Below are 15,040 nucleotides of genomic sequence, written 5' to 3' on the forward strand. Positions count from 1 at the left end.
CTTTAGTGTGGAACGCCAGAACACCCGATCGGTGATTGGGTTTCACATCTCCGGTCCCCTCGTCGACTTTGCTATATATCTTAACAACACCCTTTTGCTTTTACGCACGACTATGGTACTTTGAAAACTAGTTCTCCCACCAAGTTCTTTGTCTGTTCTGATGCTGTTTCTGGTTCACCGTTATCGTTCTCTTTACGTTCTTCTGTTTTCTGCAGTGTGACATCTCAATACGGTAAAATTAGGGACTTTTGTGGTTGAACAACCAGAACAACATGAGGCTTTTCGTCCGCTCAGCCATATACAAACAGAACATCTGCAGATCAGTAGTTAAGAGGGCGATCACAAGCTGATCCCCACTGTTGCATGTTTATGTCTCGGCTCTTGACATGAGCATGGAGGAGCTACTTGCCCTGTTGCTTTCGTTCTTGCCTCGCAGCAGTACCTCATTGATGGGCTTAGAAGAAGATATCACACTGGTAGCAAATCACTAGAGATGAGGACTAGTTGAGCCTTGCGGTTGAATCTCTCTTTCGTACTTTTCTACAGTACATGTACACTGGGACCGCGACAATTCCCAACGATAAGCTCGGGAGGCTGATTTGCACCGCTCGTCTCGATGCCTCGCAGCAGCCTGTAGCAAACAGAGAAGTAGTGAGAGAATGCGCTGCGATTTATGACCAAGCTCTCTGCGGTCGGTATCGAGATGGGCGTATGTTCGGGTGACATGCCTTTGGTGTGAAGCCATGGATGTTAAGACCTTTGTTATGATGCTTATCCACGCCACTGCTGCGCGGCCGTCCCAGGGCCGCTAGCTTATACTGGAGGAGCAACTGAGTTGGCCTGGAAGCTGGTATAGCTATCGATAGAGTAGCCTGCAGCCTTTCCTTCAAGTCTCACCCTTCTTCTCTCCTTGTGCATCAAAGCCGAGGCTTTCTAATTGACGTATCAGCTCGTTGATTTTGATGACTTTCTCGAACTGCTCTGGGAGCAGCTTGTCGCCCTTGTCTTTCTTGTCCTTCAATTCGCGCGCCTGTCTTAACTTCTTCGTAAGCTTCTTCGCTTCCTTCTCTTTCTCGACCTCGGGGTCGACAACCTTGTCTGCCTCAGGCTTCGCATTCTCCTTCGCCTTGACCTCCACCGGCGCTTTCTTTTCCTTCACGTCGGCAGAGGCTCCTTTGCCCTCGTCTTTTCCATCATCCGCTGCGGCTGCAGCCTTTTTTCTAGCTTCCCTCCGTTTGGCATTCTTATTGGCAGCAGGACTCGATGTGCTAGGATTCTCCTCCTTCTTTACCGCTTCTGCACCCGGCACTCCTGTCTTGCCTCTGTTGCGGAAACCCTCGGCGGTGCGGTTCTTGTAAAGTTCAACATCCTCTGGTGGGCGGTAGCCTGGGCGAACGCGAATCTCTTTGCGCAGGGAGCCGTCGGGGCGGACGGATGCGGGTATGTGACGTTCGCCGGTAGCGGAGGTGGTGATGCCGGCTTTGGAGATTGCAGGAGTTTCTACGGAGGGCATCGTGCTGGTAGCGCTTGCCGTGAGGTGGATTGGGGGTAGGATGCGCCGGAGGACGTTAGGTAGTCACGACAGGCCAGGACGAACCAATCGTTCTAGTGAGACGTCGCCAAGTCGTTGCAGGCGTCGTCCAACAAAGGCGAAAAGTTAAGGCTTTGGGCTGTGGAGAGTGAATCGAATGTCGTGGTGGGGTTGGAGGTAAAGTTCACGTCAAAGCGGAAGGCACGACGCACCAATGAGCGCAGCGGAAATCCCCGTGACGCGAGAGCTTGAATCTTGTCGGCGAACCTCAACCTTTGACACCGTCAGCGAAGCACCTCCACATCACCCTCCACAGTCTACCCAGCCCTCTCGACACGTTCAAAATGTCTGGCGTAAGTGAATTGACCGGCCGACACAACTGAAGGCGCGCTAACGATTCCACGCAGATGCTCGGCAACGTCTACAAGCAAGTCCCTCCTCGCGCATACCCTTCGATCTGACGAGACTAACCATCGGCTGCAGCGCGGTCCTCCGCAGCAACACTACCATGTTGTTCGCCGTCTTTGGCTCCGCCTTCGGTCTGCAACTGTAAGCCACAGCATCCGAAGTGGAACTCGGGGAAAGCAGGGGAGCTGACAGTAGCACAGCGCATTCGACACAGGCTCCGAGAAGATCTGGGACAGCATCAACCGCGGCGTATGTCAGGCTGCTACAATGGACGGGGCATCTGCTAACGTGCACCACAGCGTCAATGGAAGGACATCAAGCAGCGATACATGGAGGCCGCCGAGGACGACGAGTAGGATTTCAGCCATACCACAGTTCGAACATGAAATAGACTCTTCTTTACGGTTCTTTGGAGCGGACACTGTACATTGTGGTGTATACTACAGCATGCGAAATATCAAGGCGACATGTTGACCTTTCTCTATATATGGGATTCCGTGATGAGAGCCTCAGCAGCCAAGTGTCTGATGTAACAGCTCGTGTCGCAACGAGCACATTATTTGACTGTCAATGTGATTGTATTACTGGGCTTAATGGTGAGCCAGAAGCCGACATATCTTTTGAGCGGACAAGGCATATGCCGCTCATAGCCCACTTGGGCGGAGGACATTGGGTATAGAGAATGAGGTATCGAGGCAAATCCGCAAGCACATGACAGACTTTGTTACATTTAGTCCCATTGATGGCTCCGTAAATATGTCAGGCGACGTATGCCAACGAGTTCCTGCGCGAAAGTAATAGTTAACCTCGACCGTGGCTGCTTGGTGGCGTCGCGCATGCCTGCCTCGGGGGTCCGCGCTACTTCACGAGGTATGACATAGCGCGAATCTGCTTCTCTCCATTACCACGCAACTCCAGGCTCCGTACAAGCACACGACTCTCACCCTGGTGGCTGGTCCACGCAACCGCTACCAACAAACAATCCTGCCCTTCAAATCACCCTTGTTTACCACCCCGCTTGCCGTCTTCCACCCCCACCATCCCGCCGCGAAAGCTGCACAATGTACATGTCCTTGCACGAGCAGGAACTATGTCGACAGCTGCGCGAACTACCACGACGACACAACTACCGATTCGAGCTGGCTGCTGACCGAGAGCTGCGCGAAATCCTCTTCCGATCCCTCGCTGGCCGCGACGACTTCTTATCCTACTTCTTCCCTAATGGACTCCCGACGGACGAAGAGAAGCCATGGAGCCTGCGCGACGCCCAGGGTGCAGTAGAGGGTGCAGAGTATACGGCAGCGGCAAGAGGAAAGCCTTGTGGACACATATTCAAGAATGGCGAGGCTACATATCGGTGTAAAACTTGCAGCGCAGACGACACTTGCGTGCTATGCGCCCGCTGCTTCGATGCATCTGATCACGAGGGACATCAGGTCTTTGTCAGTGTGTCGCCAGGAAACTCTGGCTGCTGCGACTGTGGAGACGACGAGGCCTGGATACGACCAGTGCACTGCAACATACACTCAATAGACCCTGAGCGCGAGTCCAAGGCGGCAGGCAAGGCAAGGCAAGGTTCCATGCTGCCCGACGAACTCGTAGAAACCATCCGCACCACTATCGCACGAACACTCGACTACCTCATCGACGTCTTTTCCTGCTCACCGGAACAATTGCGCCTGCTCAAGACCGAAGAGTCCATCCGCCAGGACGAGCGCAACTCGCGCCTTACCTCCCGATGGTACGAGGCGGGAGACGAGTCAGAGGAGTGCGATGAGTTTTGTCTCGTACTGTGGAACGATGAGAAGCATACGGTCAACGACGTCCGGGACCAGGTCGCTCGCGCGTGCAAACAAAAGCTCGCCTTTGGCCTAGCAAAGGCCTACGAGATCAACGACGTGGGGCGCAGTGCTATTGTCTATCGGACGGACTTGAACGACCTCCTTCGCATGGCCAAGATCATCGAGGAGATCAAGCTCACTGTGACCATCCGATCCGCGAGGGACACTTTCCGAGAACAGATGGGCGGTGTCCTGATTGAGTGGATACAGGATATTGCAGGCTGCAGCGTTGGAGAGGACAACCAGATACTCCGCCGTACCGTTTGTGAGGAACTCCTAAAGCCATGGCGTGTTGGTAGTGAGGCGTCAAATCAAGGCATTGGCAAGAACGGTCTTGACGATCACGAGATGGAGGACAAGGAAGCTGAGATGGACGGCTTCTTCAACGGCATGCTATTACAGCGACGAGCTCGTATTATACGGGTCCAGCGACAGCGTACCACCGATACCAACGATGACACCACTGCCTCGGATGACGACGACGATGACGAGGGCGGACCTGCAGCCGAAACCCAAGATGATATGGATATCGATGAGGTTGGTGCTCAAGACAACGATGGTGATGTTGAAATGGGAGCGTACGAAAGCGCAGATGAGGCGCTCGAAGTGTCTGAAGCGACCATGGCAGGCTACCCTGCTCCTCCTCCACCGCCGCCGCCAGCACCTCAACATCTACAACGAGGTCAGCTCGAACAAAGTGTTACACCAGCCGAGTCAGATAGTGAGCCTATGGTTGGCGCGCCGTCTCTCAGTCATGTCGAGCCAATGCTACCAGTGCCCGAGACACCTCACACTCGGTCATTACCATTACGGCCAGCACGGCCAGCCAGATACTGGTTAGAGAAGCCTGAGAGCTACGGTAAGAAGCCTGGAACCCCACCTCATGAAGATCTCTGGCAACGTTTGAGGCTCGATCACCTGATATTGTATGATTTGCGTATGTGGAAGCAGCTGCGTATCGGTATACGCGACGTCTTCATCAGTACCGTGGTCACGATTCCTGAGTTCAAGCGCCTCTTGGGTCTACGGTTTGCTGGCGTCTACACTGCTCTGGCACAACTCTACCTCATTGCCGATCGTGAGCCTGATCACTCCATCATCAATCTTTCTCTGCAGATGTTGACCACTCCATCGATTACCTCCGAGGTTGTTGAACGTGGCAATTTTCTGACGAACCTTATGGCTATTCTCTACACCTTCTTGACCACCCGCCAGGTGGGCTATCCTTCAAATGTCGACCCCAAAGCGACACTAGCTTTCGAGCAAGGAGCTGTGACTAATCGTCGAATGTATCACTTCTTCCTCGATATGAAGTACCTACTGGGCTCCGAGTTTGTTCAAGAGAGGATTCGCGAAGAGCCACGTTATCTGCTACAGTTTCTAGACCTTGTAAAGCTCCATCAAGGTATCTGTCCAAACGTTCGTCAAGTAGGCGAGCATCTCGAATTTGAATCCGAGGCCTGGATTAGTGCTTCTCTAATTACCCGAGAAATCAACAAGCTGTGTAGACACTTTGCAGAGTCCTTCGCCTGGAGGCGCGACGAGGATCCAACAAACATCCAACGCGCTATACGTGCAGCCGCCAGGGTAGCCATCATTAATTCTCTAGGCGCTGAACGCAGACGTTTTGACCAGACCGAGCTCAAAGAAGAGACCAAGTTCAAGACATCACCCGTCTTTGAATTCGACGCCGAAAGTTCTACCTTTTTTGGTCCGTCCTACAAGATTGTCGATTATGTTGTTGCGGCACAGCCAATGAGCTTCCATCACGCCCTCCATTATACTCTGTCCTGGCTTATCGATCGAGCACGAAGCATGGATCGAGAGGATATCAAGCGGTTACTCTTGTTTTCTCCCAATGAACTACAAATGGACCTTGCTCTATCCATTCCTGTGCATCAACCCGAAGATTATTTACTGGCATTGTTCGACTTTCCGCTCCGGGTCTGCTCATGGCTAGCTCAGATGCGTGCAGGCATTTGGGTCCGAAACGGCATCACTCTACGACATCAGATGACACAGTATCGCAGTGTATCACAAAGAGACGTTTCGCACCAGCGAGACATCTTCCTCTTACAGTCCGCTCTCGTGTTATGCGATCCGTCAATCTTCCTGGCATCAATGATTGACCGATTCGGATTGAACGGCTGGATGACTGGCAAATACGAAGCTAGCCAACATGGATTCGAAGATAGTCAGGCTATTGATGTGGTTGAAGACTTTGTGCACTTACTGATCATCATTCTCAGTGAGCGCACGTCATTGATCCCCGCGGAGGATAACGACGAATCTCAACTGGCATCAATGCGCAAAGACATCGCTCATGTGCTGTGCTTCAAGCCACTTTCTTTCTCTGACATGACTGCACGCCTGTCAGACCGAATTCAAAACATGGACGAGTTCCCTGCTGTCTTGTCCGAGATGACCAAATTCCGTGCTCCGGAGGGCTTGTCCGACAGCGGGACGTTTGAATTGAAGGAACAGTACATTGATCTTGTAGATCCTTATCTTCATCAATACAATCGCAACCAAAGGGAGGAAGCAGAGAACATATACAAGACCTACATTGCCAAGAGAACCGGAAAGCAAGCTAGCGACATCGTCTACGAGCCGAAGCTCCGCCAAATCCCTTCAGGCCTGTTCCAAGATTTGTCGGCATTCACCCGAACGCCGCTCTTTACTCAAGTGATATACTACTTGCTTGGCTATGGTTTGAGAGCAACAGCAGCGACACCAGGCATTCCAGCCACCCGTGTCGAAACCTACATCCAATTTGTCCTACAACTTCTCCTCGTGGCTATTCTTGAGGACAAAACAGGGGAGCATGGATGGTCCGAAAAGACACCTGATTCTTTTGTCACTTCAGTCTTGACTAGAAACGCAAACATAGGCATATCAGGCCATCCGACTGTTCTATCGATCTTGAAGACCTTACAAGATGCCGAAGCTTTCAAATCATGTGAACCGAAAATAAGTCTGATCCTTCATAGGCTCAAGCAACGCCAACAAGACTCCTTCATTATCGCAGCGGCAGCAATCAACATGCCGGCTGATAGGATGGATACTGCCTCACCTGCACCGCAAGATAAAGAGCACAAGGAGCTCAAGAAGAAGCAGGCACTTGATCGACAGGCAAAGGTTATGGCAGCCTTCAAAGAACAACAAGGAAAGTTCCTGGCTAACCAGGAGTTTGACTGGGGCGAAGATGACTTCAGCGATCTAGAAGACGAGACGGGTGGACTGGTTGAACAGGAAAAGACACTCAAATATCCCTCGGGCACGTGTATTTTGTGTCAGGAAGATTGCAACGAACAAAGGCTATATGGTTCGTTCGGATACATTTCCGAAAGCAGGATCATGCGGCAAACTCCTCTGCACGATGAGGAGTGGGTGGACGAAGTCGTACAAACGCCGAGCAGTCTTGATCGGTCAGCTGAAGATATGCGACCCTTCGGCGTGGCTGGAAGGAACCGTCGCACCGTGGAGAAGGTCACCGCATCAGGCGAGCGCGTCACCAGTGAACGTCAAGAACTGGGAAAAGGATTCCCTCCTCTTTCTGTGACGCCTGGTCCGGTCACTACTGGATGCGGGCACATTATGCATTTTGCATGCTTTGAGGTTTACCTGAATGCTACCCAGAGACGCCACGTCAGTCAAATTGCGCGAAATCACCCTGAGCGGCCTGAGTTGAAGGAATTCATGTGTCCACTCTGCAAAGCTCTTGGGAACATCTTCTTGCCGATCATTTGGAAAGCAAAGAAGGTCTCTAGCACTGGTGTTCTTGAAACAAAACAACCTTTCGAGGAGTGGCTTGAATCGCAATTAGTTGCGACCCACAAGAGTCTTGAAAAAGGTCTAAAGGCCCCTGCGGACATATCTCATGATCAGAAGATGCTTTATGAATATGCGGAACGAGATTTTATCCAGCCTATATCTAGTCGCTTGCCCGATCTGCTCAAGCCATCGCTACCTTCAACTGGCCTTGCTCTATCCCAACCAGGGCAGCTCGCACCTCGGTTCCAGGTCCCGGCGTTCTTAGGTGTACAGCCTCCGGAGATCGCCGAAGCTGGATTAGGGTCCTCTCAGAACAGCCCAGCTTTGACGCAAGATGTTCCAATGGGAGAACTGATCAAGATATACCATAGGTTGAGAGAGACCTTGAAGGTCAACAACGTTCTCTCCTCGTTTGCGTATGCGCATACACCCGCCATGACGAACGATTTCACACATACAGATGCGCTTGCTCAGGCTCTTGGTTATTCTATTACTGCCGCCGAGATCGCGCAGCGAGGTGTGCAATCTGAGTCGGTGCGTGGTACTCTGATCGATAAGATCTCTCCACAAGCCGTGACCCATCTCCGCGTGTTTTCTGAGACTGTCTCTTCGTACATTGCCATCGGAAGCTTGCGAGGCCAGGGCCCAAATAAGACTATGGATGAGTTTTCAGAGACCCAGCGCCGTCAGTTCCGCCAGCTATTAGTTGGACATCCAGGTATCTCTGATCCAGAAGTGTTGAGCTTCGATCTGAAAGGCATCGCACCACTACTGTGCCAAGACCCGTTCATCTTCCTCTCAGAATGCGCTGTTGGGGTTGTGCCAGCCACCAATCTCGACATCCATCACATCATGCGACTCTGTTACCTTGCTGAGATCGTACGGGTAGTCTTCGTCTTCGCGCTCGGTGTGAAGAACCAGTCGGCTGAGGATATGTCGGATCGAGAACTCCTCTTTCCCCATCCGGAACAGTTCATCAACACAGATGTAGCCGCTACGGGCATGTCTGAAGAACAGATGAGTAATTTGCTCTGCTTCGTCTGTGTGATCTCCAACGTCACTAGCCAGGGCGACTCTCCCGCCTCATTTGACATCAACAACCTGCCCATTCCAGATCGTTTCAAGGACCCCAACTTCCTTTACTTCATACATACTATGGTCTCGACGTACGCTCTACCATTCGTCCGCAAAGCCGCTATCCTCATGCACGTGCGATACGGTGTCGACCTTCCACATGTTGCCGCCGAACGCGCTGACGAACCTGAACTCGTGCGCCTTTCTTCGATCCTTCGGCTACCATCACTCTCCGAAATCTTCGCATCCTTCGCAGCGCCTACATCGGCAGGCAACACAACACGCTCTATCGTCGGAGGCTGGATCCGACATCTCCTCTGGGTAAGCAGAATTTGTGCACGAACTGTATATGGGGCAAACACTGACTATATGCACCAATTTCTAGGCACAAGCAGGCAATAATCCACTCAAACCGACCGTATCACTGTCGCATCCAGCAATCTTTGAACTTGTCGGCCTACCAAAGAACTATGATACCCTTACTGATGAGGCAATACGTCGCCGCTGCCCGACAACAGGCAAGGAATTGACCGACCCTGCGCTCTGTCTCTTCTGCGGTGAGATCATGTGTAGTCAAGCCGTATGCTGCATGACCAACAAGAATCGTGGAGGATGCAATCAACACCTAGCTAAGTACGTCATTTTATCCCATCTCCACCAGAAGACAGCCCATTGTGCGGGTTCTCAGTGTCTACACGCATAGCGCGTGAAGCTGTAAAAGTCAACGAATGGCATCACGCTCAGCCATGGCTATTCTCCTATGTTATGTAGGACTCCATACTGACAGTTTCCACAGATGCGGCGGGCAGATTGGCCTCTTTATACATATCCGCAAATGCATGATTCTCTTCCTCAACCTTGACCACGGTACCTGGCATGTCGCTCCTTACCTCGATAAGCATGGTGAGGTCGACCCAGCGTTACGCCGCCATCACCAACTCTTCCTGAACCAGAAGCGGTACGATGCGCTGCTAAGGAAAGTCTGGCTTGAGGGCGGTGTGCAAAGTCTCATTGCTAGGAGGCTGGAGGGTGACGTGAATAATGGAGGATGGGAGAGTTTGTAGATTTGGATTCTTGCGAGAAGCCGAATCACACTTTACGTGGGTGGGAGTTTGTCCTTTTCATGATTGTATGAGTAGCTAGTGGGCGTTATGGAAACCGACACTTGAAGAATTGACGAGATCTTTTGTACGTTACACACTATTTTATACATGATGGTGTTACAATAAGACTTTCGCACGTTTGTTATGATCGTGTTCGGTATGCTCATCGCCTATGTGTGAATGCTCGTCATTGTCTTCACTCGCTGAATCTCTTTGTTCCAAAGATATAGTACCCTCGCCATTTTCTGCAGAAGCTGTTGCTGCGGAAGTACCACCCGCTTCCGAATTCACTTCTTCGACGAGTGGTATGTCTTCCAACGTGATCTGTTCCGAGTGGGTTCCGGACCTTTGTGTAACCGCAGCTCCCCCCTGCGACTCGGTGTCCCTCCAAGCTCTCTTCTCTGGTGGAAGCATCCTTCTAGCAAGCGTACTGTTCGTTCTCTTCTCTGCGCCCTTGATACCTAGTCTCTGCGCAATAATATCTCTCCACGTAGCGAGCTTCTGTAGACCATTAACAAACATTTCCATGCCATATACTAGCGACATCTCTTTTCCTAGTTCAGCTCTTCTTGCTTGATTGTGTTCCTTAATTATGGCATCTAGGAGCCCCAGAATATCTGTATCGAATTCAATGGCATTGTCATCCATTTCGGTGAGCAGCGTATTGATGGCGGTGTAAGAGGATTGCTGAATCCATGCTGCGCGTATGAGATGTTTGTATAGCGTTGTTGTAGCGCCGAGAGCGTGGGAAGAGCGACCTAGTCTCTTGATCGTGGGTAGGACGGAGAAGGGTAAGGGTGAAGACGGGAAGTCGGTACGAAGAGTCGAGATGGCGGTTATGAGATGATGTGGATAGTTCTGGAAGAGAATGCGCGCATCGGTGGAGGGAGGGCCGGATTTGGGGCCACCCTTCGGTTTGGGGACTGATCCTTTGGCGCCTCCGTTGCTGGCGTTATCGAGGTCTAGCTCACGCACTTTGTTGAAGACTTCGCGCTCGAGGGTTTGCCAGAGGGCGCGATCGGTAGAGGCGTTGCGTATGAGTGCATCAATACGTTCTCGTTCGGCTAGGCGCATTTCCTTGAATTTTGCCGCATCCACATTGGTACCTTTCCTCTTGCCAACCCGCACCTTGGCCAACTCGGCGTGTGGGGTGTTTTCCTTTGCCGACTGAGGCCTCGTCTTGGACCTTTGGAGGACTGTACGCGATGCGCGCGTGCGCGGTTCGCCTTTCAAGACTTGGTCGAAGACCTCGTCCAGAGACGGCTTGGAATTATCTTCATCATCTTCATAGTACTCGTCTGCTATCTGATCAAGTTCTACGACATGATCCTTCTCCTTCTGCTGACGCCCTTCAGTATTGAATTTTCTGTACAACTTCTGGAACGCGGCTCGCTCGGTGTTCGTTATAGTGGTCTTCCGGGGAGGTTCTTGGTCGATAGCAGGGGGCAGACTTTCATCTTCGAAGGGAACGTCTTCTGTGTCGTACGGGCGCGATGGTGAGGTGATGTTGCGGCGAGCAATTGATCGCGTGGCGGCCTGCCATTGCTGGATCGTCGGTGTTTGGTAAAGAAACGGAAGGAGCGTCTTAGTTGCTGGAAGGCGAGAGCGTGACAATGCTCTGGCTGAATTAGAGCATATAGACATGGACGAAATGGCCGCACAACCGTTGCAAGCCGCAGACAACACGAAAATGACCACGAACACACGATGATGCAGCCCACCGTCCAAGTCCCAAATCTTTCGAGATCGCCGCGGCCTAGTGGTGGTCTGAGCTCAGCTTACCGCATTAGGCAATTTACGAAATCCATCGAAAACGGTGGCACGTTGTGCGAAAGCAACAAAACCTCAAAGTACTGACAACAACAAGATGAATGCTCATTGGTGGAGCTCAACATCCTACTGCATCGGGCAGGAAATGAGGTCCGTGGATTGCAGCACGTGCAAAGGCAACCCAAATCCTAAGCCAGAGAGGGGATACTTCATTGGTTCAACCCCCAACACTCCGCTTCCGGTAAGAAAAAAAAGAATCATCGATCACAGTAGCAGGCGGCCCATTGCTGGGAACTGGCACTAGATGAGCGTGCCAGTGTGGCTGAGCTCGATATGCCGTATAGGGCAAGAGTTTGGAAACCCGTTAAAGGCAGCAGGATTAGGAATCTCAGTGTCCACCACTGCCGAGCGACGAAGACCAACATACCGTATCTGGCAAGTCGCGGAAATCCCGTCGAAAGCGGTGATTACTGGGAACCAATGCCCAAGGGACAACGCTCACTGGCGGAGCTTTGTGCTGAATGACAAGGCACAATAAGACCCACAAACCTGCTCTTTTTGTGAATCTGCAATGAATAGAGGAGATTGCGCCCCACCCATTCAGTACATACTCGGTGCTGTCCATGAGCCGCTGTGAAAGTCCTCGTGCCAGCGATCGTTAGTGTCGTTATGCTTTTACGCAATCTGTGGGTAGCCAGATATGTAGTGTTATCTCAAAACCCTTCATTCTTCCGTGCCTGACATACAAAAAGTGCCAGTTTCAGCGATCACTTATTGCGTATTACTTGTTCATTTAGACTTTTGCACGCTATGTGCAATGCTATAAAATTACTGCAAATGACAATGAACAAACTTTAGAAGAAATTTACTCCGCTATGCGAAAGGCGATTGGCCTGATCAACAAGTCTATCAAAAGAAAAAAACAACGACCCACGTTTCCAAAGCGATCTCATGACGTCGTAGGGGGTGCCCGTGTTGGCAATCCTTTACCGATGCGACCAATCTGTTCTGTGTAGAAAGCACTCTCAGCTCCAGCCCCTATGGCTTTGATTGGAATCTTGCTGACCAGCCAACTCGGCTTCACAGCGTCCAGCCTCAGGACTACATCACCACCCGCGGCCTCCTCTTTCAACAGTTTGTTTGCCCAGTTCGCATCCACAGCAGCCGGTCGCGCCACACCGATCAAGTCACAGGCATTCTCCTCAAGCGCTGCGTGCATACCAGACAAACTGCGGAAACCACCTGTGACCATCAGGACCACATCCGGGAACCTCTGCCTGACTATCCTCGCGAAATCAAGGAAAAAGGCTTCACGCTTTGCCGTGCGTTCTGAGACTGGCTTCTCACCCGGCGCAGGCTCGTCACCCTTCATCATCCTTGGGTTCTCATACGATCCACCGCTAATCTCGAGGAAATCAATGCCGGTGGCCCTGAGGTGTTCGATTTGTTGCATGAGCTCTTCGATATCGCTCTTTTGTGCAACGTCCGCAGAGTTGAGCTTGATGCCGACGGTGAAAGTAGACGGAACGACAGCGCGGATTGCTTTGATAATGTCGAGAACGATACGAACGCGGTTGAATGCCGAACCGCCATAATCGTCTGTACGTTTGTTGGTGTTTGGGGCCATGAAGATGCTCAGCAGATATCCATGTGCGGCGTGTAGTTCTACGCCATCGAATCCGTTCTCACTCAGGAACTTGGCTGCTTCGGCATGCTTCGTTACGACATCTTCAATCTCTGCAACTGTCATCTCTCGCGGAGTACCGAAGAGGATCTTTTGTGCAGTACGTGCCCAGATGTTGTCCTCGAACTTCAATGGAATAGGGCTGGGTGCAATATTCTTCTCGAAAAGACCTTTGCTACCAGCTCCAAGAGGGCTTTGGCGGCCGGGGTGATTTAGTTGAACGATAGCTGGGGCACCTTCGACACGGCATGCCTCTGCGTATCTGCGCCATTGAGCAATGACTTTTGGATCAGTAGTGGGGTTGATTGAGACGTCGAGGGCGTTTCCAAGCCAGCGCTCATCGATCATCACATTGCCTTTGAGAGTGAGTATTGAAACCGGTCATTTGGTAGAGGTAAATCCGTACCTGTTATGATACCACCCCATCCTCCTTTTCCCCACGCTTTGTAGGCAGACAGGAGTGGGTCTGTTGGATCGTGAGACTTTGACATGTTCTCCGCCATCGCTGCCTGTGAGAGTGTCAGAAACATGATCGCACTGCGCTTGGTGTGTTGTTACTGACCTTGAGTAGCCGGTTCTTGAAGACCAGACCGGATGGCAATGTTACCGGATCACGTAGTTGGCGGCTATTCTGCATCTTGGATGTGTATATGGGAGACTGCCAGAAGGCGTGTTGCACAAATCTGAGTTCTCGTCTGATGTTGGTGTTGAGTGATGTGATCTCTGGATTCGACTTTGATCTGGGTATCTTGGTAACTCCAATATTGGTTCTTGTACTTTTTTGTAGTTATGCCTATGATGTTGGTGTCGGTGTTGAAGGTGATATTATTCTTTACTTTCGAGCACCTGTAGACTAATATACAAATACATCCCTCTACTCAAAGCTGCGGTATAACATACAGGCCTTCGGAATAAAGTTCAAAAGGGCTTACTGATCGCGGACGACTTTCGGCGGGAGGACCTGGGCTAATTTCAAAGTATAGGAAACGAATTGCTAGGGCGCCTTGGTCCACTAAAAAGTAGGCGACGTTTCGGTCCGATACTCAAGGAAAGCTCGAGACTCGACGAGCTCGGGACATTTCGAGAGAATTGGCCGTACGCTGACGCGACGTTCTTTTTCGGCATGTTCTTTTCTGGCTCGACGGCTGATGAGTGTGATTTCTTGCGACTTAATCTGGCTGCCATGTGACTGATGGAAGGCGAAATCCGCACGGCTTTGACAGGCGGACGAGGTCCGTGCTAGGGAAAACCAGTACTTGATCGGAGCAATGTTCCTTCGGTGGATTACTCAACACAGGAAAACAGAGACGGCGACTACAAACTCAAACAACACGACACAAGAAAGACTAGAGCTGTCTTGTCAAATTAGCCATCAACAAAGACTTATGCGATCCCGACCTAGGAAGGGTAGCAAAAAAAATTAGGAACCAGAGCGAAGGTGCCTGAACAGCGCTGAGTAAGGAGAAGCTAGTCGGTCTGGAGCTGTCGCCCTTCTTAAAGTAGGCATGCGCCTCGCCTAGCTGTCCAAGGTATGGTATCACCACAACCACCGCCAACGGAGAACACACAAATGATCAGTTACGGGTCATGGTTCATGGAGACCGAATGCGCAGCTGAGGTCGCAAGTAGTACGAGCATCATAATGCCAATGTCTGGATAATATCAGAAGAGAGAGCGGGAGTTTTGGAGGCTGCGCTTCAACAGGCTTCGGCGCCTTCTATGTACCAGCACCTCAGCTGGACAGCCACGTCTAACAACCAGCTCGGCTTCCGACGCCACCAGTTCCCTTACTCCGCGTCGGCACACCCACCCACATGCAGACCTGTACCACAGCTTACAACACCGAGTTGTTGCT

The 15,040-nt window shown here is 51.4% G+C and overlaps 5 protein-coding genes across 5 annotated transcripts; 2 read left to right on the plus strand and 3 right to left on the minus strand.

The window, feature by feature from the left end:
- Positions 1 to 886: 886 nt before the first annotated feature.
- Positions 887 to 1,513, minus strand: AA0111_g2460 (hypothetical protein; the record flags this gene model as incomplete). Its single annotated transcript, XM_028648234.1, has 1 exon — positions 887 to 1,513. One exon carries the CDS (start codon positions 1,511 to 1,513, stop codon positions 887 to 889), a length of 627 nt encoding a protein of 208 aa, XP_028510022.1.
- Positions 1,514 to 1,875: 362 nt separating this feature from the next.
- Positions 1,876 to 2,295, plus strand: AA0111_g2461 (hypothetical protein; the record flags this gene model as incomplete). Its single annotated transcript, XM_028648235.1, has 5 exons — positions 1,876 to 1,884; positions 1,939 to 1,958; positions 2,015 to 2,080; positions 2,140 to 2,188; positions 2,239 to 2,295. 5 exons carry the CDS (start codon positions 1,876 to 1,878, stop codon positions 2,293 to 2,295), a joined length of 201 nt encoding a protein of 66 aa, XP_028510023.1.
- Positions 2,296 to 3,000: 705 nt separating this feature from the next.
- Positions 3,001 to 9,692, plus strand: AA0111_g2462 (E3 ubiquitin-protein ligase; the record flags this gene model as incomplete). Its single annotated transcript, XM_028648236.1, has 3 exons — positions 3,001 to 8,949; positions 9,014 to 9,261; positions 9,425 to 9,692. 3 exons carry the CDS (start codon positions 3,001 to 3,003, stop codon positions 9,690 to 9,692), a joined length of 6,465 nt encoding a protein of 2,154 aa, XP_028510020.1.
- Positions 9,693 to 9,848: 156 nt separating this feature from the next.
- On the minus strand, positions 9,849 to 11,375 carry AA0111_g2463 (hypothetical protein; the record flags this gene model as incomplete). Its single annotated transcript, XM_028648237.1, has 1 exon — positions 9,849 to 11,375. One exon carries the CDS (start codon positions 11,373 to 11,375, stop codon positions 9,849 to 9,851), a length of 1,527 nt encoding a protein of 508 aa, XP_028510021.1.
- A 1,075-nt stretch (positions 11,376 to 12,450) lies between these two features.
- AA0111_g2464 (hypothetical protein) lies at positions 12,451 to 13,822 on the minus strand (the record flags this gene model as incomplete). Its single annotated transcript, XM_028648238.1, has 3 exons — positions 12,451 to 13,541; positions 13,592 to 13,694; positions 13,748 to 13,822. 3 exons carry the CDS (start codon positions 13,820 to 13,822, stop codon positions 12,451 to 12,453), a joined length of 1,269 nt encoding a protein of 422 aa, XP_028510026.1.
- Positions 13,823 to 15,040: the final 1,218 nt, after the last annotated feature.

This window comes from Alternaria arborescens (assembly GCF_004154835.1).
Source record: "Alternaria arborescens strain FERA 675 chromosome Unknown contig_4, whole genome shotgun sequence".
Lineage (NCBI taxonomy): Eukaryota > Fungi > Ascomycota > Dothideomycetes > Pleosporales > Pleosporaceae > Alternaria > Alternaria arborescens.